The sequence below is a fragment of the Monocercomonoides exilis genome, assembly GCF_001643675.1.
Source record: "Monocercomonoides exilis strain PA203 chromosome Unknown scaffold14-1859848, whole genome shotgun sequence".
In the NCBI taxonomy this organism is placed as follows: domain Eukaryota; phylum Preaxostyla; order Oxymonadida; family Polymastigidae; genus Monocercomonoides; species Monocercomonoides exilis.
The window spans coordinates 1,816,377-1,843,673 of NW_027150559.1; the positions used below are offsets into that span (position 1 = coordinate 1,816,377).

Sequence of the window (27,297 nt, forward strand, 5' to 3'; positions counted from 1 at the left end):
AAAGAAAGATTTCTGGAATGACTTTCTTTTCACATGTTATTGAAGAACAAACAAAATGTCAGATATTATTTGACTTTGCACAACTTCGAACCTGAGGGAGAAAACATTGCCATGTCAATGACAATTCAGTTCTTCCCTTCAAAATAATTGTGATGTGTTTTGAAGTGAAGCACAATTCACTTTTGTGATGCTCTTGCCATTCGTATTTTTTGGCTTTTGAAATCCAGTTCGAATTGTTGCTTGCTGATGATTTTCAAACACAGTGAAGTCAAACAACGAAACACGACTTCTTGTTGCTCATAAACAGTGAGTTTTATTGAAATGCAAATGTTGATGATGTTGATGTTGTTGATGATGAATATTCATTGTTGTTGCTTGCCACTGAGATTCTTCCAGTGGACATTTCAAACTAAAAAAGCAAACACATGTTTTGACAAAACCACGATGATGCGATAAACTTTGTTGAAGTGAACATTGACTATATATCCATATATAAATAAACAAAAAAACTTTCAGAAACAAATTGACATTTTTCTCAAGTCACAAATAAAAAGAACAAAAAGAACAAGACATACAAAACCATCAGTTGCTCACATCTCCTCAAACAATTGTTGCTCCTCATTTCGTTTTCAAATAACGGCAACAATCATCCCTTGAGCTGTGAGCAGCTGATTGTGATCATCAAATCACTTCCATCCCAAATAAAACAAACTCCTCTTTTCAACAAATTATCAATATCCACTTATTCTTTGAAAAAGAAAAAACCACAACCAAATTACAAAACACATCTCACAAGCACTCCCACTGATTCTTCGATGCAAAGATATATCACATTCTCCTTTGATCTCTCTCTCTCTTTTTTTGTTTCACATTCTCCTTTTCCATCTCACTTTCACCGCTCTTTCATCTCCTGCTTTTCTGTCTTCTTTGTTGTCTCTGATGTGTTCTCAAAAACTGTCGAATAGCCTTCTTCCCCACTCGCAAAACTGCCTTCCCCCTCTCTCGTGCTCTCCCCACCCCTTTCACAGATCGCATCCGACATCGTCACAATCACAGCCCCTGCCGGGAAATGCCCATAAAACTCCCGCTTCATCTCGCTCAGTGTCGGACGATCGTTCCAGTCCTTTCCCATCGATGACCAAACAACCTCATACAGTTCACTCCCTCGGATCTTCTCAACATTCGGCCTCTCTCCTTTCGATATCTTGTCTCCTGCCACCTCTGCCTCATACTCCCCAAACGGGATATCCAGTGTCAGACACTCCCACACCATCATCCCAATCGAGAATGCCACTGACTCCTTTGTCGCTCCCATCTTCTTGTTCATCTGCAGCTCCGGTGCCTTCCACCTCAGACACTCCTTCCTGTTGTCTTCACAATCCTCAAACGCTGACGAAGGTGGTGGTGAGTCGGTGAATCTCTCGCTCATCACTGAAACATTCGATGAGGATGAAGAAACAATGGACATCGAACAGATGGATGATGAATCGGAATCATCTGAAGATGAGCAGTCTGAGTGGAGGGCAATGCAGATCACCATGTGCTCTGAGAACAGCACAATGTGAGGACTGAGGTTGGCCAGCGAAGGCAATTCTTTTTCTTCATCAAATGAATGAAGTGCTCCATTCGCCACCCAGAACAGAATCTGTGCAGCTGTCATCTCCCTCTCCTTCAAACTCCCAATCGCCATCTCCTTCTTCTCATTCCTCCCATGAAGCAGCATGAACAACGAATCCCTCAGATCCACAATCAGCTTCTCATGAGGCGATGAGCAGGCCATTGCATCCACGAGATTCGACATCGATGAGGTGGTGGGGCACAAATCCTCCCCGCGAACAAAAGTGGAATCTGAATCAGTTGTTGAAGTAGATGAAGTGGATGAGATGGAGGGTGATGGAGTTCTCTTCCTTGTTTCCTCTTCTTTTTCATCAACTTTCTCCAATGCCCATTCTGGGATCTTATCTGAGTCTCTCCCCAGAATGTATTCAGTTGATCCACTCTCAGATAGAAGATGTTCTGATGACTCCGAATGTTCCATATTCCTCTCATACACCCTCTTCTTCATCCTCTCATCGTTCTTCTTCTCTGTCTCTCTCTCTGCTCTCCTCCACTGCTCCTCAGGCGACATCTCCATCGTCACCATCTCAAATGCCTTCGGATCCTTTCTGATGTTGTCATTCACAATCTCTCTCAGATCTTCTGCTTCATTCTTCACCTTCTTCCACCGAATGGCCAGAATGATGGAAACAACAAGAACGATTATCAATATGATTCCCATGATTATCACGATCAACAACCAATAAGATTTTCCTTCTTTTCCTCCTTCAACAATTCTATCATCCCCCTTTCCTTGAGTTTCACTTCTGTTCTTCAGAACAAATGAATCAGTCGATGAAGGAGATTCTTTCTTTCCAAACAGAACACTCACACTCACTTCTGTCTCTTCTCCTGCATTGTTTATTGTTTCAATGGGGACTTTTCCATCCACTTCATTTTCTGATACACATCCTTCTTCATTGAATTCATATCTTTCCACAACATCTTCATCAACAACTTGTTTCACAATCTTGAACGATATGTTGCATGGAAGCAACAGCTTTCCTTTGAATTTCAGAAGAAGTTCTGCTCCCATCTCTTCCATTTCGACTATTTCCAACTCTGGAATGAAGAAGGATGACAATCTCTCAGAAACAATCCCGCTTATCTCACATCCTTCATTCAGCATCCACAGAGATGTGTTATCCTTCAATCCATCTCCTCCTTTCAGACTCATCACACTCAATGTTCCAGAATCTGAACAGAGAATGTTCCTCCTGGCTGATGGATATTTTTCAATAGATGGATTATTGTTCTCAAATAATCCCATCTCAATCTCCACACTTCCTCCCCAAATAGAAAGACCTCCATCAGAGCAGTTCACAAAACTCGTATCCTTTATCTCCCCTGAGCTCTCCTTCACCTCAACAACTGATCCATTCCATTTGCACACATCCACTTCCTCATTCAAATCCTTTTTTCTTTCTTCCTTTCCATCAAGCAAGCACAGCCTCATCTGAATATTCTTGCACATCAAAAGAGATATCATTTTCCCTTTCTTTCTTCTCGATGAACACCCACCAAACGAACAGTTCGAAAACACCACATTTCCTTCCATCTCCTCAACATCAATTACACCTGCACTCTCATCCACACAAGTGATGTTCTCAAATGAAGACGATAAAATGGAAAATGAAAATTCACTATTCTCTCTGTTCTTCATTTCTGCTTCATCGCCATTCGCCCTTCCCATCCATCCTTTTTCCATTCTCGAATTCCCAGCTTCACTGATCTTTAAACAGTCTTTGCTTCCCTCAATATTTCTGAGTGTCAATCCATTCACTTCAGTAACTTCTTCCATAATCATGGCTGCTTCTCTCAAAAATGAAAGCCACGAAACACTCACATTCCCCATTGAGCATTTCCCTCTTTCCACAAATATCAGACAAAATGGCACTTCCACCATTTCCCTCTCAGCCGAGCTCACTCCTTCAAATGAACACATGCTGATCGATGTCTTTCCCGAACTTATCTTCATGAACAATGAATGTGTTGTTGGAAGTGGAGTTGGCTTTGATTCCACTTCTTCAAAGGCAAATTGTATCCATCGCACATACACCTGCCCATTTGTCTCCACAATCATTTCTTTGCTGCAATTCATCCTCCCTTTCACAACCACTCGACTCTGCACTTCATGCATCCCGCTCAGCGTGAGTGTGTCCAGTCCAATTTCCTCATCAATCACTGACTCTTCATCAACAACCATTTGACTCAGAAAATCGTGTGTCAGATGCCTCAGCCCAAACCCAATCGTTGCGCAAGGAAGTGAAGGCTTCCCACACTGCTGCTCATTGCTTCCCCCTTTCCCTTCTTTGCTCGACACCACAATCGTGTCTGACTGGTATTTCACAATCAGACTCATCAAGTCCATCGCCTCCTCCTTGTGCTCTCCCGCATCCATCCCATAGATCGCATTCTGCCTGATGAACTCCACATCACGGAAGTCGAGGTTGAACTGTGTTTCGTTGATCTGCCTCTCGATGCAGTCGCACACAATGAACACATCATTCCCAATCCTTGCTGTGTTCCTTCGGAATATCACCCCATCAAACACATAATCCAACTCTCCCCTCAATTCAGTCTTCAGATACACCCCGCCTCCTTTCCCTTCGCTCACAGAGCATCCACACTGCTTCACACTCGTGTTCACAACATCGAACCATCCTCCTTCATTCAACTCAAACAGCATCGCCCCTCCCTTTGTGCCTCTCCCACAACTGCACCCTTCAATCAGCGAATCTTCCACCACAAGCTTCACTCCATTCCCACTCCTGATCGAAACAACACAAGGATCAGCTCCTTCCCCTTCAACTGATCCAATGCTGCAATTCTTCATCCTCATCTCACCTCCTCCATTTGCTCCCTCTCCTTCAATTTCAAACAAACTCCCCTTCTCCAATGTGGCTTCAATCACTGTGAATTCATCAATCACACTCGCCACTTCTCCGCCCACCACAAATGCACTTCTCTTCCCAAAATATGAAAGCACTTTGAACCTCTTCATCTCCAGCTCCCCTTTCTTCACTATGCAAAATGCAACATTCCCCATCCCTTCTCTCTTTCCCTTCCATGTGACTGAACAGTCTTCCCATTCAATTTTCCCTCCCTCACTCACAATCATCCCTGCTTCCACACTTCCTAAAACATTCATCACACACATCTCCAGTGTTCTCAGAATGAATGCTCCACTGTTGCGAAGACACACTTTTGCTCCACTTTCTCCTTCACTCCCCATCACAACTGTTCCATATTCCTTCTCATCATATCCTGCTCCCACTGATTCCACATCAATCCCACTCAAATCATGTTCCCCTTCCACTCTTATCTTTGCCTTCACTCCCACCACTTTTCTCTCTCCTCCTCTCTCAATGTGCTTCAATCCCATCTCCAATGTCTCACACGGATCCTCTTCACTCCCACATCGAACAACATCATCGCCCTTTTCCCACACCACAATCCTCTCACTTTTGTATTCAATCACAAATCGCAACAGATCTGTGTTTATCCGCTTCTCATCACTTCCAACAAATACATTTGGATCGTCTTCCATCCCTTCAAAAGCAATCCCAAATGTCTCACTCCTCACTGTCACATTCAGATCTGAATCCAAAATGAACATGTTCTTCCCCACAAATGCCTCATTCTCAGCAAACTTCACACCCTCAAACTTGAATGGTATTCCTCCCCTCCTTTCACTGCAATTCACATACAGCCATCCTCCTTTCCCATCACTCACCTTCTCTGCCAAACATCTCTCCATCATCCCTTCTTTCACACAAATCATCCCTGAATCAAGGATATTCACCCTCACTGCCCCACCATTCATGCTCTCTCCTCCTCTGATGCCACTCATGTTGCTCTGTTCTATCTTCATCACCCTCTTCACCTCTCCACATATCACAGCTGATTCATCTCCACCAACAACTGACAGGCTCCCAAATGAGCAGTTGCTGATGCTCACAACTTCACCCTCTGCTCCATTCTGTTCCATCCGAAGAAGAGCAAGATCCGTCAGGCACTTTCTTGTCCTGATGTTATTTATTGATATCCACTTCATCCTCACAGCTTGTCCACTGCTTCTGATGATTCGATATTCTATCGCCCCTTCTTCCCCTTCCTGCATCGCAAACGAACACAATTCCATCTCCAAAACACCTCTTACTGTTGATGAGCTTATCACTACATCCTTCCTCTGTTCAAAGGTTCCAGGCAATTCAAATTCCACATTCACAAACACACTCACTCCTTTCGAATCAAGAACACTTTCCCCTTCTCCTTCAATTCCTTTCTCCACAACCACCTTCATTCTCTTGTTGTCTTTCCCTTCAATCCGAACTCCACTCACATCTCCCACCTTCTCAACACTCGTGCTCCCACTTATCACTATTTTCTTTTCTCCCTCTCCACCAAGCCTCCCAATTCCATAATCCACACTCCTGCACGGGCATTTCTCCATCCCACACCACATTCCATTGTCTCCATTCTCACTCTCCACCTCAATCACAGATGAGCTGAATCCATCAATGAATATGAACAGATCAACCTCACTCACAAACTTCTGTCTATCTATCCCACTCAGCGAATTCTCTCTCTCAATTATCTCTCCACTGAACGAGAAACTGCTTCCATTCACAACCCTCCTCAAATCATCACACACAACAAACACATCCATCCCACTCCTTGCTCTGTTCTCTTCAAACCTCATTCCACTGAGATCAAACTCATATCTCTCTCCTTCAATCCCCACCCACAACCCTCCTCCACACCCTCCTCCATTCGTTGTCCCTTCCAGTCCAGCCGAACATTTTTTCATCAGTGTCACTTCTGTTTCGCTCCTGATCTTCAGTTGTGCATCCCCTTTCAATTCCACTCTCATCCCTCCTCCATTCCCTTTCTCTGCGACATAACCATCGATACTCGTGTTCCACACATCCACGAAGCCTCCTTCTGCAGCCACTCCGTTCACCATCCCTCCATCTCCCTCCTTCACTCTGATATTGCTCCCATTGCATCCCCAAATGGATATCTCCTTTGCCTCAACTCCTTTTATTATCCCTGAATCAACAAAATTACATGAATTCCACGAACACTCCCTCATCCTCGCAATACAATTGCTCCCTGCCCAAATCAAGCTGCTTCCTCCCATTTCACAATCACTGGCAATCACACTTTCTGCTGTGAGTGTGCTTCCTCCCTCACAAACAGCAAATCCCTTTTCTCCTTCAAAGTTCATATCATTCAGCTCCACATTCTTCAACGAGACAGATGACAATCCCCCATTCGCTTTTATCGCAGGCTTTCCAAACCTCATTGAATCCAATCTCAGTGAAGTCACATTCACCTCTCCCTTTTCCACAACAATCAAATTGTATTCCACAAAATTCACTCCAACTCCAAATCCAAATCCAACAACACATTCACTCAAGTTCAGTGTTTCGCCTTTCAACTGGAATATCGCTTCATGACGTTCAAGAACAGATGGAATCACCAGCCCAATCTTCCTCATCCTTGTCTCCTTCAGCACCACAAACACTCCAATGCATCCTTCCTCTTCACCTTTGCAACTTGCCTCGCCTTCAACAACAAGCGATCCATCATCCCCTGTTCCTTCAATCACTCTTGTCAATTTCGAAAAGATCACTGTCGAGCCAACCTCAACTCCATTTCCAACTTTGACTGTCGCTGTTGTTGTTCCATCTCCTGGTGTGTTCTCTTCCCTCTCAATCGGACAGCTCAGTGTACGGCACTCAAAAAATGTGTGTCCGCACCGAGGATGATCAGCTCCCGAAGCTGAAACATAGATCTCACTCCTCGGAACATCCAGGAGATAGCACACAATCGGAATCACCAGTGTTGCATTGTTTGTGTCTCCCATTCCCTCCACCTCATGCACATCCTCGCTCAAAAGCGAAACAAATCCATATCTCACTTTCGGAACCAATTCCAGCTGATTCGAAGCAATAAACACATTCACACCATGTTCTGCATAATTATTTTCAAATCCCACATTCACAATCTCAAACACAACTGAAGGAGAAGTCAACTCCAAATACACCCCTCCTCCTCTTCCTTTCTCCTCCCCACTTCCCTTCTCTGCCCCACATTCTCCAATCTCTGTTTCAACATTGACTCTGCCAATCTTGAATATCCCGCTTTCATCGACTCTCCAAGCAATGCTTCCTCCATTCCCTTCCTTGCACACACAGTTTCTGAATGTGATGTTCTCCAGCTCCCACGAATCACTCCTTTCGCTTCGAGCGCTGAATATCACCCCATCTCCTCTCATTCGGCTGATCCTTTGGATCGTCACATTACCCAGCATCCCTCTCCCAACTCCACTTTCCTCCTCTTCCTCAAACAATGAGCAATCTCCCAGACCAATATCCTCAATCAAACAGTTTTCCATCTTCACTTTCTCAAATATCACTTTGAATGGTGAAACGTCAAATGAATGTGTCTGCCCATCTTCTGCCCCTGATATGATCACATTCTTCAGTGCCAGCATCTGTGCTCCTGTTCTCATCTCAAACAATGAAGATGATGATTCTGCGCTGTTGTGACGAATTGTCACCAAAGTCAATCCCATCGATCCCGAATCCAATGTGAACAAACACTCATGTGAATTCAGCAATTTTGTGGAAATGATACACTCGCTCTCGCTTTCGCCTTTGAATGAAATATCTCCCCCTCCAATGAACAGGGCCGTTGAAGAATAGGTCGATCGAAGAATATTCACTGTTCCCTCTGCTCCTTTCTCAATCATGTTGAATGCCTGCTCAATCGTGTTACATGGGCTGGTCTGTGTTGTCCCACAGACTGGCCCTGTAATCCCATCTGCCCTGGCAAATGTTGTTTTGATTGTAAAAAGCCAAGCATCGTAATCTGTTTGGCTGTCGTTGTAAAACACTCTTTTTGCTGATGTTGTTGAGAACGATGATTCAAATGGTGAACCTTTGAAAAACTCATTATAAACTTTAACGTCATGACCTTCTTCATTTATTGCTTTGTTTCCACTGAATAAGCAAAATGATATCAATTTTGGAGGTGGTTCAGTTTCCATCCAACTTATTGAACACATAAATATTCCCCCACCTCCACTTTCAAATGAATCTGTTCCTGTTCCATTTGCCATATTTCCTTCAAATTCACATTCTGAAATAATATATGGACTCTGTCGACCCTCCATGAATAATCCTCCACCATACGATCCGGCTTCATTGCGAATAAATTTGCATTTCTCAATTGTCTCGTTTCCATTTCCAGAATTTTGTTGAATGCGTAATCCTCCTGTGTATCTCATTTTTGCTTTGCAATCGCTAAAGATACATTCAGAAAAAAAATAGTCTCCGTTAAGCATATAAATTATCATTCCACCTGTATTTGTTTCTGCCAAGCAATTTGTGAAATTACAGCCTAACATTTTCACACCTGCTGCTGATTGAACATCAACGGCTCCATTGCCAACTTGACTCATATTCTTGAAAGAACATCTGACACATTCAAGAGTCGAATTTCCTCTCAAATAAATAGCGCTTCCACGATCAGCATTTTCCGTATTGCACCATTCGCAATCAGTGAAAATGTGTGTTTCATTTGCTCCCAGTTCACATCTTGTCATGTTGCGTCCTCCTGATTCATCAACATTCATCGTTCGAAAGCAACACTCAAATGAGGTGTTTGTTGCTCTCAGCGAGGCACATGGGCTGTTCACTGACATCAAAATACCCCCATCAACAGCATCCCAAACTCTGAAAAACGAGCAGCCTTCAATCGTTGTTTCTGTTCTCGCTCTCGAATCCATTTCCCTTTGCGCTCCTGATGCAATAGAAATATTTGCCATCTTCAAACCAGAGGCTTTCACAAAGCAGCTCGCATCCGGTGCAAGAAATGGAGCAGATGCCAATTCAAATGATGAAAACGACGAGTCTCGAAAAGTTATCGAATTTGCTCCATCTCTCTCAGAATTTTTGAAAGACGAGCAAAAAAGTCGCGGAATTGGTGCAAATGGCTTCAAAGTTCCAATCGTCAGATTCACTGAATGCATGCTTCCTCCATCCACCACAAATGGGCTCATTTGTGATGAAACAAAAATCATGCATCCTTTGATATCCAGCCTTGACCCTTCACAAACCAAAAACCAAGCTTTTCCTTCCTGCTGAATCTGCAGCACACTCGCTGCGCTCACTGAGCTGTTCACAGCAACAAATGTCGATAATATCTTGCTATTCTGATTATTTTCTGGTTCATAATTATCATTCCAGCCCCCTGACAGTCGAAACATAAAATTTGCATCCAATTCGCACATCTCCTTTGCTGATGCTTCTTTTGCCTCATCAATAGCAAAGACGCATGCAATGATAAAAAACACAAAGTTCATCATTCTGCCACTGTGTAACTCGCTCCTTGTGCCAGATAAGAACGTGTAGTGAAAAATCAAAAAAACAACATAGCCCATATTATTCTTCATTTTATCATCATGATATATAATTTTTTTCTTCAAATTCTCAAAATAGCCTCAAATAATTCCATGCGCAAAAATAATAATTATCAAGAATACAAATTGATTTTTCACTCAAAAAATTCAAAAAAAAATACAAAATATGATTCCAAACATTTCAGATGAGACTTTGTCATTTTCGAAGAAATATTATCGTTTCCACAGAATATCAACAACATTCCCCGGTCGACTGAGAAATTTTCTTCTTTCTTTCAGATCAATGACGAGTTTTGCTGTTTTCCATTTGAAAGAAATCTTCTTTTTGCAAATGCTCTCAATCATTTTTCCTTGTTAAATTCCTCCAAAGTCCATGTTCCAATGGATATGTTCTCTATCGAGCCAAATGTCATTTCCAACTTCATATTTTGCTGAGCTGGCATCATAAATTCACAAATGATTCATTCGTAACTGTCCATCACTATGCCCATCAAAAAAATAGCAGAAAACAATATTATGCGAAAATACAATATTATGAAGGTTCTATTCCATTTCGGTTGCTGAATGTTGCTTGAATCCGAGAAATCGCAAGATTATTGAAAAAGTCTCGCTTTTGATTGCGCTGCCACAAAGAGTTTAAATGTTGTTTCCTTCATCCTCCTGATAGAACTCTCAGAATAGATGCATATGGTTGATAGACTGCTCAAATCTTATTTCCAAAATTCGTTGGCATCCAAAACAATTGATAATCATTCCAACAAATCATTCAGATTATATAACTTTAAGTAACTCGAATACATGTAGTATTATTATTGTCCTTTCATTTGTGGTATTTTTCTTTGTTGTAACCCTGCTCTCCTCCGTTTTATTCGAGAAATAAAAAGATCATGACCCATCCTTGCATTCTCAAATCACCAATGAAAACAAAAAGAAATGCATAAACACGATAATGAATAAAAAATAAAGAGAGAAATTATTAAAAAATTATAATAAATTTAATGATGTGCTATTTTCATTGGAAAATTTAAATTTCTTAATTTGATAAATAATGATAATAAATCATATTTTTTGTTCTTGTTCTGTTGAATATCTTATGTTCCACAATGGAATATTCAATGTTCCATAAATATTTTTTTACAAACATTTTGAAATATTTAAAACTCAAACAGGATCATCTCAACACGGAAATTGCAAAGATAGCTCAAACAATGAGCTGATGAAACTATCGTAATTTTTTTAAATGTTTGAGAACAAAATATGTCAAAATTTTTTTGAAAAGTGACATCAGATCAAAAATTTGTCCAATGGAAGTTAATTATTTTTCATTCCGTTACAATAATTCTCATGAAAAAATCAAACTATCACAACAATGTTTATTAATTCATTGCCAACTTCTTTGTGAAAAAAAGATTTTTGAATCAAAAAATTATATATTCTGTTTCCATCATCAAAATTCAAATAGCTGATTAACAATGAATATGGTTTTTCTTTTCTTTGTCCATGTTGGAATTAATGAGTTCAAAAATGCTCAAGGTATGTTGCAATTCTATTTTTATGGAAATTTAATAATTCTGTTGATGATTCTTTTTAAGATATGAACTGAAATTCACAATGCCCAGAACGAATTATAATATTTCATTCTCCAATTATTGCTTACACATGTTTAAGAAAGCAATGAATACACAAAGTTGAAAGGTTTACTATTTAATTTTGAGTTGTGTTATTTATTCTTTATTTTTCAATTTTAACTTTCTGTATGGATGCATAATTTGCAATAGAGCAGCGTTTCCGAGATACAAAAATATAAAAGAATATAGGGATTTGAATTCGCACCCATTTGAAGGACAAGGGAGCAGTTTCAAAGAACGGAGAATAAACAATTGATGATAAATGGGAATAAGGATTCTCACTAAATGCTGGCGATTAAACATCTCACTCAACTTCAGGATCAAGCAATCATATTGGTTCTTCATTTGAACCTGCAACTTCATCGATTTTTCCATTCACGAACATTGTGACATCCAATGAATCAATGAAACACTTTTTTGAAGAATTTCATCTTTTGAAAAACGTTCCATGCAAGAAAAAGAAACGAAAAGAAAAGAAAAAGAATGGAATAAAAGCTTCAGTCAAAAAAAAGCTTGATTATGTTAGAGAGGTTCTTCAGAATGTCCATTAATGAAGAAAACCGCACTCACTTCAAAAAGAAGTTAGCAGAAGACGAAAAGAACATCTTTACAAAGAAAAAGGGACCAAAACTTACAAACATCGGAGAGTCTGGCAGTGGAGACACGGATGAAGAAGCAGAAAACAGATAAAATTGCGAAGGCGAATTGGACAGCAAACGATGAGAGTGTATCTTTGAATGCATGTGCACTCTTTTAGTTCAGTCTGACAACGTCGGGCGAGTCAAAGCAATGAATTATGTAGTTACTAAACCCAGCAAACCAGTAAGAGGCATCAACGTTGACAGATCTTTCACGCGCGTATTGCAATTCAATCAGCAGTAGGATAACATCTATCATGGAAACCTTGAGTAGGATATCCCCTTCTGCCTCTGATACTTTGCTGAGTCAGATTATGAATGCCCTCCGGCAGAAGTGGATCTCACGCTTCATCTTCGCGCTGACTGTGCTGAAGAATGCACAACTGCAGACTCTTCTCACTTTGTTATAGATGAGCACCTTTTGAAAATTTCAGCAAAATTTTTCGTTGCAGTGGAAATGAATGTTACTGGAAGAGTTGTACAATAGCTACAAGCCATCCCGTGGAGAGGGCAGAGAAATTGTTTTATTGAAGCCGTCAAACAGCAAAAGAAAGTGCACCAAAAGCTAACCAGACGGCATTCTGGTGCCGAGTGAACCAGAAGACACTATCCCACAGCTGTTTAACACAATCCACTAGCTTTTCGCTCAGCTTCTGTCTCTTCTGACAGGCGCTGTCTGCTCAGAGTCAGACGAACTCCTATTCGCTGAAAGAGCACAAAATGCGCCTGTCTGTCGTGTTTCTTCGTTCATTACTTTCTCGCCAATAATGTGTCTGCTTGTTCCACTTTTCAACATCTCTACGATGCTCCCTTTTTCTGATCCATATCCAGGCAGACACTATTTAGAAATGCATGTTGGGATGTGCCCGCTTCGAAAGCGCTATCTTCTTTCGTGTATGTCAGATCTACTTCTTCGGGCATCTCAGGAGAAACAGGAAATATTGAAGATATTTGCATTGAGTTGCGCAACGAAACAGGAGTTTAAGAGCGAAGAAGCGATTTCTGTTTCAGCAGATGTGGTGCAATTTCTGTTGACGACTGAGCATCTGATTGAGAAGGAGGTAATTGGCAACCAAATAAAGAAGCTGAAGAGATCAATCGCTGCGCTGTTTGTCGCAATCTGAGAGTCGAAAAGTCTTTCTGTGAAGAAAGACAACATGTGCGGTTATCACATTGAAGTGAAACAAATTCACCAATTCGGGAGCCTTTTACGGATTGAACCTCTTCACAACTTTTGAAACTGGGATCAGCTTTCCAGACCAGGAAAACGGAGAGATCAGAAGATCCATTAGGTTTCTATGTGTATTTTCCAGCAACTGCTTCAGCAAAGCAGCAGAAGCATCCGAGAGCAGAAGAGAGGAAGAGGCCAAAGATTACCTTGGTAGTGAAACACCTGAGCATTGATCGCCGAGAGTGTAAAGCATACAGACACTGCTTGTATCATGGAATAATGTATAAAAGACTGCAATGGAGCGCATGAAAAGATATGCAGCGTAGTGGGAAAAAGGCTTCGCGGAAACCGTTTTGCTTTGCCTTTAAACATGAACGAAGAAAATATGCAGGGCGAAGTGATGCACAGGCACAACAGACTACGGAGATACTGGAAAAATGAGCACACTTGCGAGAGGATGGCAGTGACGGACTTTGCAGTTGTGACTGACGCGATAGAAGAGCTGTCTTGAAGCAATATCGGAACAGGCGTGAACGCGAGGGAAGTTCGTTCATTTAACTTCGTTCTCTTCATTCCTTTCAATGAACTTCATCGGTTTCGCCTGCTTTCATAATTATCATCTACTTTTTTTATCATTCTTCTTATTCTAAATCAAACAAATTATGTTATCTGCGTAATTCATCCATTGTTTTGTCTTGCTCCTCATTCATTGAAATGACAATCATCAAGCTTTTCAGCAGCTGCTCAACTCTCTTCAAATCTATCTCAATTTTCCTTGAAGCAATTCTCAAGCACATATAGGCTTCTACTGCAAGAGTCTCATTAATGCCGTGAATACCAATAAGATATATCGTGAATGTGAAGTGATGGAAAAATACAACTTCTGTAGCTGGCGCACTTCGAGATAATCATCGCCTCTGGCTTCGCCATTGCTTCTTCAAGCTTCCTCTGTTCCTCTGTGATTATTTTCATAAACCATCTGCATTTTATCGGATAGCCTCCATTTGTCTTATTCCCATCACCCCCCTCTTTTCCTCTCCTTTCTCCTTCCTCTGCTTCTTCCCGCTCCTCCAGCACATCCAGCGCAATCTCTGCTGGCGACAGAACCACATTCTCCATCCTTTACACCGCCGCCGACAGCCCCTTCTCCACAATCTCCCCCACTTCACACACTGCAACCCCTCGCCCAATCACTTCGTCGTCCAGCTTCACCACCACACGCCTCGACTGCGGTGATCGCGACACCAGCCGCGCTATCGCCGATGGCAGCAGCGACGGGTCAAACAGATCGTAGATCGACGGGAACTCATTCACATCTGCCGCTGCAAAGATCCGCTTTCTCCCCGACTTCGTTCCCACCGACGCTGCAAGCGACGTAAGCGGTGCCACCAGCGGAACCGAAAGCATCGCCGAAAGCGCCACATCGTATGCGCACGCAACACACCCTTGCAGCACCGCCCGAAGCGCTAAAACATATCCCCGCAGCGTCTAGTGCTCCCTCAGTAACGAGTATCTGTGATTTTTATTCATCCCTGTTTCCTCAGGCAACACAATCCTTAGCCGCCTTTCTGTGTCGTCCATCGCTGCTGCTAATGTATATGGAACTACCACCGCTGACGCATCTGAAGGGATAATATCAGGAGCTGATGAAAATACTGAAGATAACTGCTAATCCCTTGTCGCCTTCTTCTCTTCGCTTCTCCGCATCCGGTATTGCGAAAAAGATAAGCATGCTGTTGTAGATGAAACGTTAAAGCGAAAAGACGACTTATTCATTTCATCAAGAACACAGACAAAACATCTTCAAATAAAAATTAATATTTATCAGTTGAGAAAACCTTCTATTTTCCTTCAATTTTGAAGAGATGAAACAGGAAATCTATCAAAAATGCATGAAGTGAAATGAAAAAAAGAAGAAAAACACACATGATGAAATGAAATCAATTTGAATTCAACGAACTGTTTTTATCTTAAAATGAGAATTGATCATTATTATGAGTCATTAAAAAACGTACATTTCCATTGAAAGTTTTCGTCATGTTTATGTTATTATTATAACTATAATAATCACTCTTTGAAAGTTATTTTTTTAATATCTTTAAATTATAACAAGCGCGGTTACGATGAAATTTTCCTGTTTGATAATTATTATTAAAAAATACTCCAAAACAAGCAACCCAATTTTATTTGTCTGGAAACAAAAGAAAATTATGAAAACTTAGTTATTATCCATGAAATAATAACGAATATTCGAGCAGATGAAATGAAAATGAAGAAATAAAATCATAAAATTCATTTGATTCAAACAACCGGAAAGCATTCATTCAAATAAGTGTATTACGAAATATAATGAACAATTCAAATGAAATCATCAAATATGCATCCTATTTATTCTATTAAAAGCGGAAAAAAATAAGTAAATAATATTTGTCAATATATTATGGGATTGGAATGATCAAAATATTATGATCATTATTGATCTTTTGTGGGACAAGATTAATAATGATGGAACTTTTCAAAAAAATTTAGACATATAATAACTAATTTTTCCATTTCGGTTTTCTTCTTTTTGCCCCAAACACAAATAACTGTTATGTATCGACTTCAACTTTTTCCTTCATTTCCTTTTCTTTTTCATATATTTTCTTCTGTTTTTCGCTTCAAAGAGTTTTCAAACTGTTTTTCATTTGATGGAATATTTCCATTTTATCTTCTTTTTGTTGAGGAGAAACTTCAAAAGAAAATGTTTGTTTCTTTTTATCGAATGAGAAAGAAACAATAACTGAGGGATTTCATCACATCTTCACATCGAGCCATCAATTCAAGGGAGAGGGAAAGTTTTATTCATGGATGGACTCATCATGGTCTTTTTAGTTAAACATTAACTTGAACCAAAGCTGACTCATGATATCTCTTTTTTGATGGCAATGATACAATAGAAATGCTGAGAATAGTCCTTTATCTGAATCCAAATATCTCTCCAAGAGCAATATTTTTTTCTTTAAATTGCCTTCTCTTTTCTTTTTCTTTGTATTCGGTTATCAACAACAGTGTTTGGTGTTGGCTTTTCTTTTAATGTATTCTGAACAAATATGTCAAAATTTTTTTGTAAAGTTCCATTTGTTTTATTTTCAAAAAATTAAAATTTTCGTATTTCTTTCAAATTTCTGTTTCCACTTACCAAATTTCGCTGTCATTGAAACAAATCCATGTCAAAGTAATTTTATCCGTTTGGGTGTGATTTCGTGAGTGAAAACAGAAATTTGAAAGAAATATGAAATTTTTTATTTTTTGAAAATTAAACAAATGGAACTTTTCAAAAAAATTTTGACATATATCTTTTTCCCCATTTGTTCAGTTCTTCAGAGCTGAAACAGAAAATCTCTCAAAAAAAATATTTCTGTTTTTTTCTTTGTTGTCTGTTGATTTGGCAAAGATAATTCTCAAATAAGCATGAAGCGAAAAAGTTGATGATTTCTTGTGAATTACAAAATAATTGGTGAAGAAAATGGACTTTTCCAATTTGGAGTTCGTTTTAGTCGGATGTTTCAGTGATTGGTGGAATCACAGCATGACATCTTCGCATTCTTCTTCCTCAATCATTTTTAATCGTTCTCTTTTCAACGCATCCCACTCCACCATAGAAAATTTATTGTCCATCGTTTTTGCAAGCCTCTGAAATAATAAAGTCATAATCTGCATGCACACCACTGCGAAATTTTGGCCCAGTGCTGCTCCACTTATTACCTGCAAAACAATATCAAATGCTCCAATTTGCATCAAACACACCGTGCGTAGAATTTCTCATTCTGTTGCTCCATCAACAACTCTGAGGATAACCGTCGGCATTCTGTTGTAACACACTGTCACAACAAAATCCAGTCTCTTCATTCCTCGAACCAACTCCTGTTTCTCATCAGCACAAATTCATCAAACTATTTGAACAATCGCCAAATCGTGAAGCATCACCTCCTGATGACACTTGAGCCTTTGCTTCCTTCACGTATGCTTGGCTTTCTCTCTACACATATGCTTTTCCAACTCTTCTATTTCTCCTATTGCTTCTCTCCAAAAATGTTGCTCTTTCACAATCTCACTCTCCTCCATTCTTTCAAAGCATATTCCGCTCGTGAAAATCCAAAACATGAATGATATGAAAGTGTGTCATATTTCGATATTCTTATGATCCCAAATTGTTTCAAACACCTCGTCAAAAAACACTTCTTTTTCAATTTCCAGCAAATGACAAAAACAATCAGAATAAATACAGACTGAGAACTATAGACACGACTTTCAACCAAAAAAAGTCATTTCCACTTCTTTTTGCATCTCTTTGATTTCTTCTTTCTTCAGCACAATTATTTGTTGATTATGCAAACATCTCCAATTGAAAATTTATTTTTTTTCAAACTCAGCCAACAACAGATGACATTCTGTCATGTTAATCATTAGCCTTTCATCCTTTTCTTTGTTTTTTTTTCTTTTTTGATTGTTGCATATTTTCGTTTTTCCCACAACAAAGAATTCCAACCTGCATTTCCTGCTCCATTCAACACTTATCAAAAGCATCAACGCCACGTTAACAAAATCGAGTTTTCTGATTCTATTTCCTTCTTTTCAATAATATTTTCGTTTTTCTTGATATCGACTCTTTTCATCAAATTTCCCAGCATATCTTTGTTCAACTCGTCTTTCACGCTGATCATCTGTCCATCTTGTTTATTTTTAATCTTTTCGAAGAAATGCAAATGTAAAAAGTCTGCATAATGTCATTGAACCTGACATGCCAAAAACAAGATTTTTTCATTCCACATGATTTATTATCATTTTTCATGATATTATTTGATATTGTGAAGTGCTGAAACAAGTTTTATACATCGGAGGAAAAATCAAAAAATGGATGAATTTAATGAAAATGGGTTTTAACAAAAAACATTTTCGAGAAATTGCAGCTCCTGAGAAAAAAAAATATTCGGCTTTTTACAAGAAAACCACGTTTTTAGACAAATATCGAGCTTGGGATTGGTTTTTCAAAAAAGTTCTGAGAGAAAAGCATCCGAAGAACAGAATTCACAGAAAAGAGTTTAAAATGGAAAATGATGGAGAGAATTTTCACTATTGAACCTGCTGAAAGTTTGGAGAAAAAAGATCAGTGTTCAAAGAGACAACATTAACATAATCGAAGATCGGAATAGGATAATTTTTATTGATCATATAACTGTTGTGGATCGGAGTTTCAGAAAAGTGTATTCGTATGATGGCAGGAGTTCATTATGCGGTTATGGGCAATTGAAGAAGTGTATTAAGATGTGCCTGTGTGGATCTAATAAACAAGAATCCAATGGTGTTGAGCGGAGAACGAAAGATAGTGGAGAAAGATAAATGCGTGTGGAGAAAAAGAAAATATTAAAGAGGGAGAAGAAAAAAACAAATATGGATCTTCTGCTCAATTGAAAGAACGGATGACACCTCACAAAATAAAAAAGCGATTGATTTTTGTTTCATCTGATCGTTCTGCTAACACTCTTGTTCCTCTCATCAAATCTCACATTCTTCAGGGGACAACAATAATGAATGAAGAGTGGAAGGCATATTCTTCTTTGGGGACAAGTTACAACATTCATAAGACAGTTTGTCATAAAAGACATTATGTGGATTCTCTTGCTGGTGCTTATACAAATACCATTGAAGGAATGTGGATGCATTTTAGTGGGCTTTTCCACAAACATAGAGTTAAAGAGAGATATCTGAGAGATTATTTGGCTTTTTTGATTGCAAAAAACACACTCTTAATTCCGTTTGAAGAAGTGATATGTGTAATAATTTATTGGAAAAAAAAAAGAAATGGAAGAAGAAGAGGAAACTGGAAACAAAGATGAATCCATTCCAAATATGAATGATAATGTAAATATTGAATTTTCATTAAAGGAATCCGATGATAAGAGCAGCAGCCTTAGTGTTACTGATGGAGCTAACACATCGGAATGGACGGATGATGAATAAATTATGTTTTTTTATTTTTTGACTTTTTTGAAAATAATAATATCACATATATTCATATTTTTTTAAGAAAAATATAAATTCATTTTCAGATATTTTCCGGCACTATTTAATTCACAAAAACAGACAATAAAGCTACATAACGAATGAGATAACTTCAAAAATCGTCATTTTGTTGTGTTCGATATCATGTCAATTAACCAAAAGTCTCGCTCAAATGATTTCATAAAATCTCTCATGAACAAGAAATCAATCATTTCAATGTTTTTCATAACTTGAGAATCAACAGTAATGAATATTTTTGGATTTTTAATAAAAAAAACTCTCACAAATATTTTGGTGCTGCTGACTATTCAAAAGTTTTATAGAGATATTTCCATGTTTTTTGATATTTATTTTTTTGAATAAAAAACTGTTTTGTTTCACTTTATATGAACTTCACAAAGAAGATCATCATTTCAACGATATCTTCTCCAATAAGGATTATTCATATTTCAAAAAAAGAATCACTGGAATTTGCATCATCTTTTTTACACAAGTTTTTTGAAGTGGATTTGTTTAATTTGGAAAAATGAAAGTTCACTCTTTTTTGTTTCAGCAGTGAAACGCTCGAAATAAAAATATATATGAAAAAAGGAAAGATAAGTTTCACCTTTCCTTTTCAAGAACACCTCGTTCAATACGAAAGAATGGCAGAGCAAATGAAACGAGAGAAGCCACAACAATATATAAACACAAGCACTGCCTCAGGCAATCTAGGCAGTCGGGGGAGAAGAAGCCTTCACCCAAACTGGAAAGAGACATTTCTCTTTACAAAAAAAATAAAAAATTTATAAAATAAAATTAAAATTTGAAAACATAAAAGAACAACTGAACAGAAGAGAAGAGGAGGCAGATTCGGAAACAATGAAATGCCAAGAAGATCATTCAAAATGAGATACAATGTGTTTCTTCGAGCGGCAGAAAGGGATTTTTGGCTTTTGGCTGTCAAAAGGCAAATAATATTTCCATCAAAGAATGAAAAGAAGAAGAAGATGATAATGAAGAAGTGTAATGTGCTAAATATGTCTTCCTGAATAATAGAAGCTGTTTGTTGTATTTCTCCAAATGAGAAGGTTTCAATGAGCTTATTTCGTCACCAGTGGAAGATAATAATGTGTTTGGGGTATTAAGAGAAGTGTAAAATGTAAAATGAAAAGAAAAAGATGAAGAAAAGAAAGAAAGAAAGAAAGAAAGAAAGAAGAAGAAGAAGAAAAAGATGATGAAGAAGAAAAAGAAGATGAAGAAGAAGAAAAAGTGAGTGAGAAAAGAAGAGAAGAAGAAGAAGAAGAAGAAGAAGAAGAAGAAGAAGAAGAAGAAGAAGAAGAAGAAGAAGAAGAAGAAGAAGACGATGATGATGTGTTTGAAGCTTGAGTTTGAGTTTGAGTTTGATTTTGATTTTGTTTGGAAGAAGAAGAAGAAAATGAATTTGCACAGATGGCTTTTTTTTATCTTCGGAATCGTGAATGAAACATGAAACGAAGGCAAATTCAACGATTGATCATCCGAGTTGAAGGAAAGGAAATGGAACAATTTTCGGTTCAATTTTCCCGCTCTGTCGAATCGAACGGAATAAATGCATTTGAAGATCGATGGTTTGGATTGGCAGGCAGTGAGAAGAAATCCAACAAAGAGTACGTTGAAGAAGATGAAGAAGGTGAAGAAGAAGAGGAAGCAGAAGATAATGAGGGATATGAAGGTGGAGCAATTGAGGATTGTGAAACGAATTTAATCCTTTTAATAAAGATGTTGATGATGACTTGAGCGAGGTTGATTAAATAAAATAAATCATTCGATGAGTTGATTTCAGATAAAATAAACAATCTTCATCACAAAATGTGTGAAAGAGAGAGATACAAACAGATGAAGAAGGAAGTCCACAAAATAATTGACTGCCTTTGTGTGGTTGAACAGCTTTTCCCTCAGAAAAAGGATAATTGTGTTTGTCCAATGCTGTCAACAATTCAAGTGAACTTCATGTGTGATGAGGATATTGGCAGAGAAGAAGACATTGATGATTGAAATTATTGCCATTGAAGTCAACTTCTTCAAAGGCGAGGAGAAGAAAACGAAGAATTTTATGATTATGTGATTGATGAATCGATTGTGGCGATGAACATCCTTTATTGAATTGAGACTGTTGAGAAAGATAAGAAAGGTGAGGAAGAAGGTGAGGAAGAAGGTGAAGAAAAATAGAAGATACCAGTTTTTCCAAGTCATGTTGGGTGATAGAAAAAACTGAATGTGTTCTGAATGTGAATGCCCTTCCAGCTCATCAGCTCCGATAAACGAGCCGTTTCTGCCCAATACCCTCAACAAATAAGCCGAATAAACTGCATTTATCTTTCAAGCTCATGCCAAGCATTATCAGGTTATGCAGCATGAAAAACAGATGGCGGAAGTCACAAATGCTATTGTTGAATGAAACACATACAGACAAATTTATGAAACATCTGGTTCTTTTGCAAAGGATTCCAGAGCTTCTCTCTCTTTGTGGCATTCCTGTTCGTGATCAATCTGTATTCATTCAAAGAACACCTTGAAAGAAAAATGAATGAAATAAAAAAGTCAAACCATCTTTTTGGTATTAAAATATTTTCCCATCTCTAATGGATTGGTAATAACAACCAAACTGGTTTTCTTGTTCTTAGAATCCATTGCGAAGTTTGCTGTGATATCTGATGAAAATATATATTCTCCAAATTTACTCCTTTTCAAAGTCTTATTCAACGTCAAGTCTTTGCTGACGGCTTTCTAGTAGGATTCGTGCAAAATTCAAAAGAGATTGCTGTTAAAACCAGCTGAGTGTTTCTCTCTGTTCGCTTCCTCCATTGTCCAACTCTTCAATTCCCTTTCCTTTTAAACAAAGCTCAACCTCCCAATAAAAAATCACCCAAAACAAGTCCTGCTCAAATGATATGCCAAGTGCACTGCACTTTCCCTCGAAATGAACAAGCGGTTCAATTCAATCCTTCTTAAGTATTCTGCTCGCTTATTTTGTATCTTTCTTGAGTTTTTCTCTTTCAAAATATTGCAGCAGATGTTGCATCATATGTTTTGCAATTTTCTCCCGCGTTCAAATTTCATGCAACTTCCCCCCACTAATTCACTTTTCAAATGCAATCAATTCAAACAGCCACTCACTCCTTCATCTGCAAGAAAAGTACCTGTTCTTCTGCCGTGCAATAACTCACATGGATGCATCCGTGGCCGTTCATCCAAAACAGCACAAACAAAGTTTTAACGCAGACAATCACCAATCAAAAATCTTAACCTCAAAATTATAGGTTGCAAACCCTTATTTATTTTGACAAAAACAAGATAATTTTGTTTCATTGATTTGCTTGGTTTAGGGTCAAAATCATGATGGAAAAAGAAGACGTATTAACTTAAGTGTAGTTGGATATTTGATTTGATGTTTTTAATTCTTATGATTCTATTGCACCATGAATATTTCGAAAATGAATTTATTAATTGTTCTGAATTCATTTTACGATTTCACAGTCACCTTCAAAAATACAAATGTTTCTGGGTTTGCCAAAATTTTATAAGAAATGAATGGTTAAATCAACAAATGTGCGTTTTTTCTCTTATGATTTTTCACCTTTTTTAGAGAAACTCTCACAGTTGGAACAATTAACTGAAGCTGAACAGAAACAGAAAATTGAAGAAATGAATGAAATGATTGATGAAATGGATAAAGAAGAATTCAAATCAATTTTCAACAAAGAAACATTCAACAAAATGGACAAAATGATTGACGAAAAGAAACTTTCGATGAGAAATGCCACTTGGCTGCTAAAGCATGTTGGATATTGCCAAATGCTTAGATGCATTTTTGATTATGCATTTAATTATTCTTTTTTGAGTGATCGATTTCAGGAAATGATCATTGAAGAAGAAGAGAAAAAAGAAGGGAAAAACGAAAGACTTTTGATTGATCTTTGTGAATGCTATCTTTTGTTTTACAACGGAGTTCCATCTTCGAAGTTGTTTTCAATTTGTGTGCCCTGCCTTCTGGAAGTTGCGTTGAAAAAAGAGGAAAGCGAGGAGACTCGAAAAGAAGTGGAAATGGCTTTGTTGGCGTTGAGCAACATTCCAGTATTTTATGTTTGAGCGCTTCTTTTTCATTTTTGATTTATTAATTTTTTCTTATTTTTTGTATAGGAAGTGAAAAGAGAATTGTCAACGAATAAAATCAAAGAAATTATCAAATATCATCAGGAACATCATAATCTGACACGACTTGGCTGTCAATCAGCTTGGCTGTTTTTGATCAACAGATTACTCTGCAACAGATTTTTGGAAGATATTGTTGTGAATGAACTGCATTTTGGAAGAGAGGCAGCAAGAGAATTGGAAGAACTGTCAAGATGCGTGGAATGGAAGAGAAAAAAAGAAGAGAAAAGAGAAAGAGAAAGGAAAGCGATAGATAAAATTTTGAGATGGTTCGAGTTATTAAATACATATTTTCTCCATCATAAATCTTGGAACGAGGAATTTGCTGGACTTTTGAGCAGCGTTGCTCAGCTATTTCGAGCATCAAGAGATAATTACAGAGATATTGGTTATGAATGCATCAATTCCTTTAGAAACGCAGAAAGTAATCGACATGTAAAAGTTGATGACTTGCTGAAAGGCGGAGCAATTGACGCTGTTTTTGAGGGAATTCATCAATCAACAGTGGATGACCAAATTTCATATGATTGCTTGGAGTTTTTTTATTTGATTTCAAGAAGATTGAAAAAAGTGGAGGATTATGAGATGGAAGAAGAGGAAAGAAAGACAACGAAAAGGAAGGTTTTTGAAAAGATGGAAGAAGAAGGATACGAAGATTTCATTGCAAGCCTCTGTGTTATATTTGACTTTCTAAACGATAAATATGGCTGTGGATTACCACATAATATTTCAAAATATTTTACGAATGTTTGAGAAAATGAAATGAATTTTGTTACTCTTTATTTTCTATTTTCTCTTTTTTTATCATTTCACAAAACGGAACAAAAATTAATTTTCATATGTTTGCTGAACAGTGTTTTTTATCCTGCTTCATCAAAATGAAGTGAAGCAACAGCTGCAAAGTAGAAGAAGAAGAAGAAGAAAGAAAGAAAGAAAAAGAAGAAACCGATTGAAAAAGAATCAAGTTTTTTGAGTTTTTCTGTTTGTGTTGTGAAAAGAAAAATATCACAACTTTGAAAAAACAATCAAATAAAATAAAAATTCATCAATAGAAAACTTTTGTAGTTTCTAATATGAAAATTTCAATACAAAACAATGGAGAATTAGGAAAACTGGTTTGTGGTTCACAGTTCTTCTGATTTTTGACTTTCTAAATCATGTGAAAAGTGCTTCCTCAAACATTCATAAGATAATCAGAAATATTCAACGATAATTCATGATTATATTTTCTGTTAAGATAAACATATATTTTATAAAAGCTTGTGATGATGTCTTCGTACCCTTCTTCTTCCATCTTTTCAAATAATTCCATTTTTGTTTCTTTTCTTTTTGCTTTCTCCTTTTCTTCTTTATCCTCTTCTTTCAATTTCTTTGAAACATTCATAAAAAATTTCAAGATTTTCGCTGCAATTTCGTTATCCATTGCTGATTTATGAAGCTCCCCCCAAACAGCATCAACTGCTCCACCTTTCAACAAGAAATCAACTTTCGCTGATTTATTTCCTGTTGCTGTTTCATAAAAAATCCTTATGCATGAATTTCTAATTTTTATGTGATTATCCTTTGCCTCTCGTAATAGCTGAGCAATGCTGCTGATAATCCCAACGTATTCTTCCCTCCACAATTTGCATCCCAAAATGAAACACCTCAATGCATAAAGCCACCTCATCAAAACAAGCTCTTCCTGAGATTCTGTTCCTCTTTCCTCTCCATCTTTCCTCTTCCAATCCACACTTTTTGTCAGCTCTTCCAGTTCTCTTGAAGCCTCTCTGATGAATTTCAGCTCATTCACAAAATTTTCTTCGAAACTTTTGTCATATCTCAATCTGTTGATTAGAAATTTCCAAGCTGATTGATATGCGAGTCGAGTCAGATTGCGATGCTCCTGGTGATGTTGGATGATCTCTCTCATCTCGTTAAAATACAAATCTTCATTGCCAGGCTTTCAAAAGCAAAGTCAAAAACATCGGTTGACAAATAAACAAACAAAAAATAATACAATTTCATACAGCAACACTGCCAATATTGCTCAAAGCCAAAACTGCCATTTCCACTTCTTTTTGTGCTTCCCTGCTTCCTTTTTTGTTCAATCCAACTTTCAAAAGACACGGCACAGCAATCGCAGGCAATTCCTCCTTGGAGTTGTAATAAAAGCGCAGCATCGCACAGCATTCGCAAAGATCAATCAACAGTTTTGGATTCTTTCTTCTTCTTTTCCTTTCTTCTTCTTCTTCTTCTTCTTCGCAAATCATCTCTTTCAATCTTTTGCACAACCTAGAATTGTCAAAGTTCACCATCCAAAAATTCCGCAGCAATTTGCAATATCCAATGCGCTCCAGCAGCAAAATGGCATTTTCCATCGGCAGCTTCTCTTCTTCAATCATTTTGTGCATTTTGTTGTTCAATTCTTCTGAAAAAACAGATTCAAATTCTTCAACATTCATTTCATCAATAATTTCATTCATTTGTCTGATTTTCTGTTTCTGTTGCTTTCTGAGCTATGTTCTAACTGATCAAGCAACTCTTCAATAAATTCCATTTATATTACAAATCAATCATTCCAATAAAATAGAAAAAATGAACAAACTCGAAAACTTTTCTGCTGCTGATATCTCTTGAAATTCATCGAAAATTTTTGTTATCTATGCACGCATTCATACTGTCAATTAAAAAAAAAATACGATTAATACGAGTGAAGAACAAAAATTCACAGTAGAATCGATAAATACAAATATCATCGTTTATTTTTCAAAAGGATAAAACAGCAGTTTCAAAACAATTGTTTTTGTTTAATAAAACTGGGTGCACAATAAGGAGCAAAGAAATAACTTGGATCCGCTGTTTAATTCAGAAAAGCTAATGCTTTTTGTTTCTTTTTGATCAAACCAACATGTAATTGTTCTAATCATGGTTTGAAAATATGAAAGAAACAGCTCTTTCTGAGCTGCTTTCTACTAGATTTTGTATTGAATTAATTTTTGAATGAAATAGATATTCTTTCCGAGGAGAATTAGAGAACAGGAAAATCTAATTCTTGAAACGAAAGTGTTTTATGGCTTTTTTTGGTAAGAATAAGAATGAAAAAAATCAACACGTAATGCTGTTGGATTGGAATTTTTTCATGCATTGCTGATATTTGCTTCTGTTTCAAAGCGAATCATTGCGTTGCTAAAGACCAAAACAAACGAATTACTGAAAAACAAAATGAATTAAATGGGCAAAAGAATATTCCAATCTTTGCAATAAAACACGAGAGAAAACAAGACGAATATCAGAGGATAGAGGATAAACACTTCATGTGAAAATGTTATTTTGGATTCAGAAATGAATTGTTTGAAGAATAACAGTGACAATCATCACCAACTGAAAAGATTCAGATTTCCTGGTTTTATTGTATTCCAACGTCTTCAGATTTTTTGATGCTTCTTGGTAAATTTCAAAAACGATGGATGCCAAAGCTATCTTTATTTCAGTTGAAAGGAAAGTTCATGCGAGGTGCATCGAAGATCCCTTTTCTTCTTAGATTTGTGCAGAAAACGCTCCGGAGAGTTTATGTTTTTTGTTTGTTGCTGAAAATAATATTGAATTTGCATTGGAAGCTGTAAATCCAAA

General features: G+C 37.6%; 3 protein-coding genes across 3 annotated transcripts; all 3 read right to left on the minus strand.

Annotated features, from left to right (window-relative positions):
- Positions 1–892: 892 nt before the first annotated feature.
- MONOS_10556 (uncharacterized protein) lies at positions 893–10,051 on the minus strand (the record flags this gene model as incomplete). Its single annotated transcript, XM_067863014.1, has 1 exon — positions 893–10,051. The coding sequence occupies one exon, from the start codon at positions 10,049–10,051 to the stop codon at positions 893–895; it is 9,159 nt and encodes a 3,052-aa protein (XP_067730572.1).
- Positions 10,052–14,589: 4,538 nt separating this feature from the next.
- On the minus strand, positions 14,590–15,199 carry MONOS_10557 (uncharacterized protein; the record flags this gene model as incomplete). Its single annotated transcript, XM_067863015.1, has 2 exons — positions 14,590–14,912; positions 15,124–15,199. 2 exons carry the CDS (start codon positions 15,197–15,199, stop codon positions 14,590–14,592), a joined length of 399 nt encoding a protein of 132 aa, XP_067730573.1.
- Positions 15,200–24,618: 9,419 nt separating this feature from the next.
- Positions 24,619–26,159, minus strand: MONOS_14817 (uncharacterized protein). The gene is made up of 2 exons (XM_067867650.1): positions 25,695–26,159; positions 24,619–25,627 (listed from the first exon to the last, which is right to left on the minus strand). Exons 1-2 carry the CDS (start codon positions 26,148–26,150, stop codon positions 24,860–24,862), a joined length of 1,224 nt encoding a protein of 407 aa, XP_067730574.1. The 5' UTR covers positions 26,151–26,159; the 3' UTR covers positions 24,619–24,859.
- Positions 26,160–27,297: the final 1,138 nt, after the last annotated feature.

Coding starts and splice junctions, on each gene's coding strand:
- MONOS_14817 (XM_067867650.1), bottom strand. CDS start 26,150: ATGAATGAAATTATTGATGAAATGAATGTTGAAGAATTTGAATCTGTT. Junction 25,628..25,694: donor GCAATATTGGCAGTGTTGCT/GTATGAAATTGT, acceptor TGCTTTTGAAAG/CCTGGCAATGAAGATTTGTA.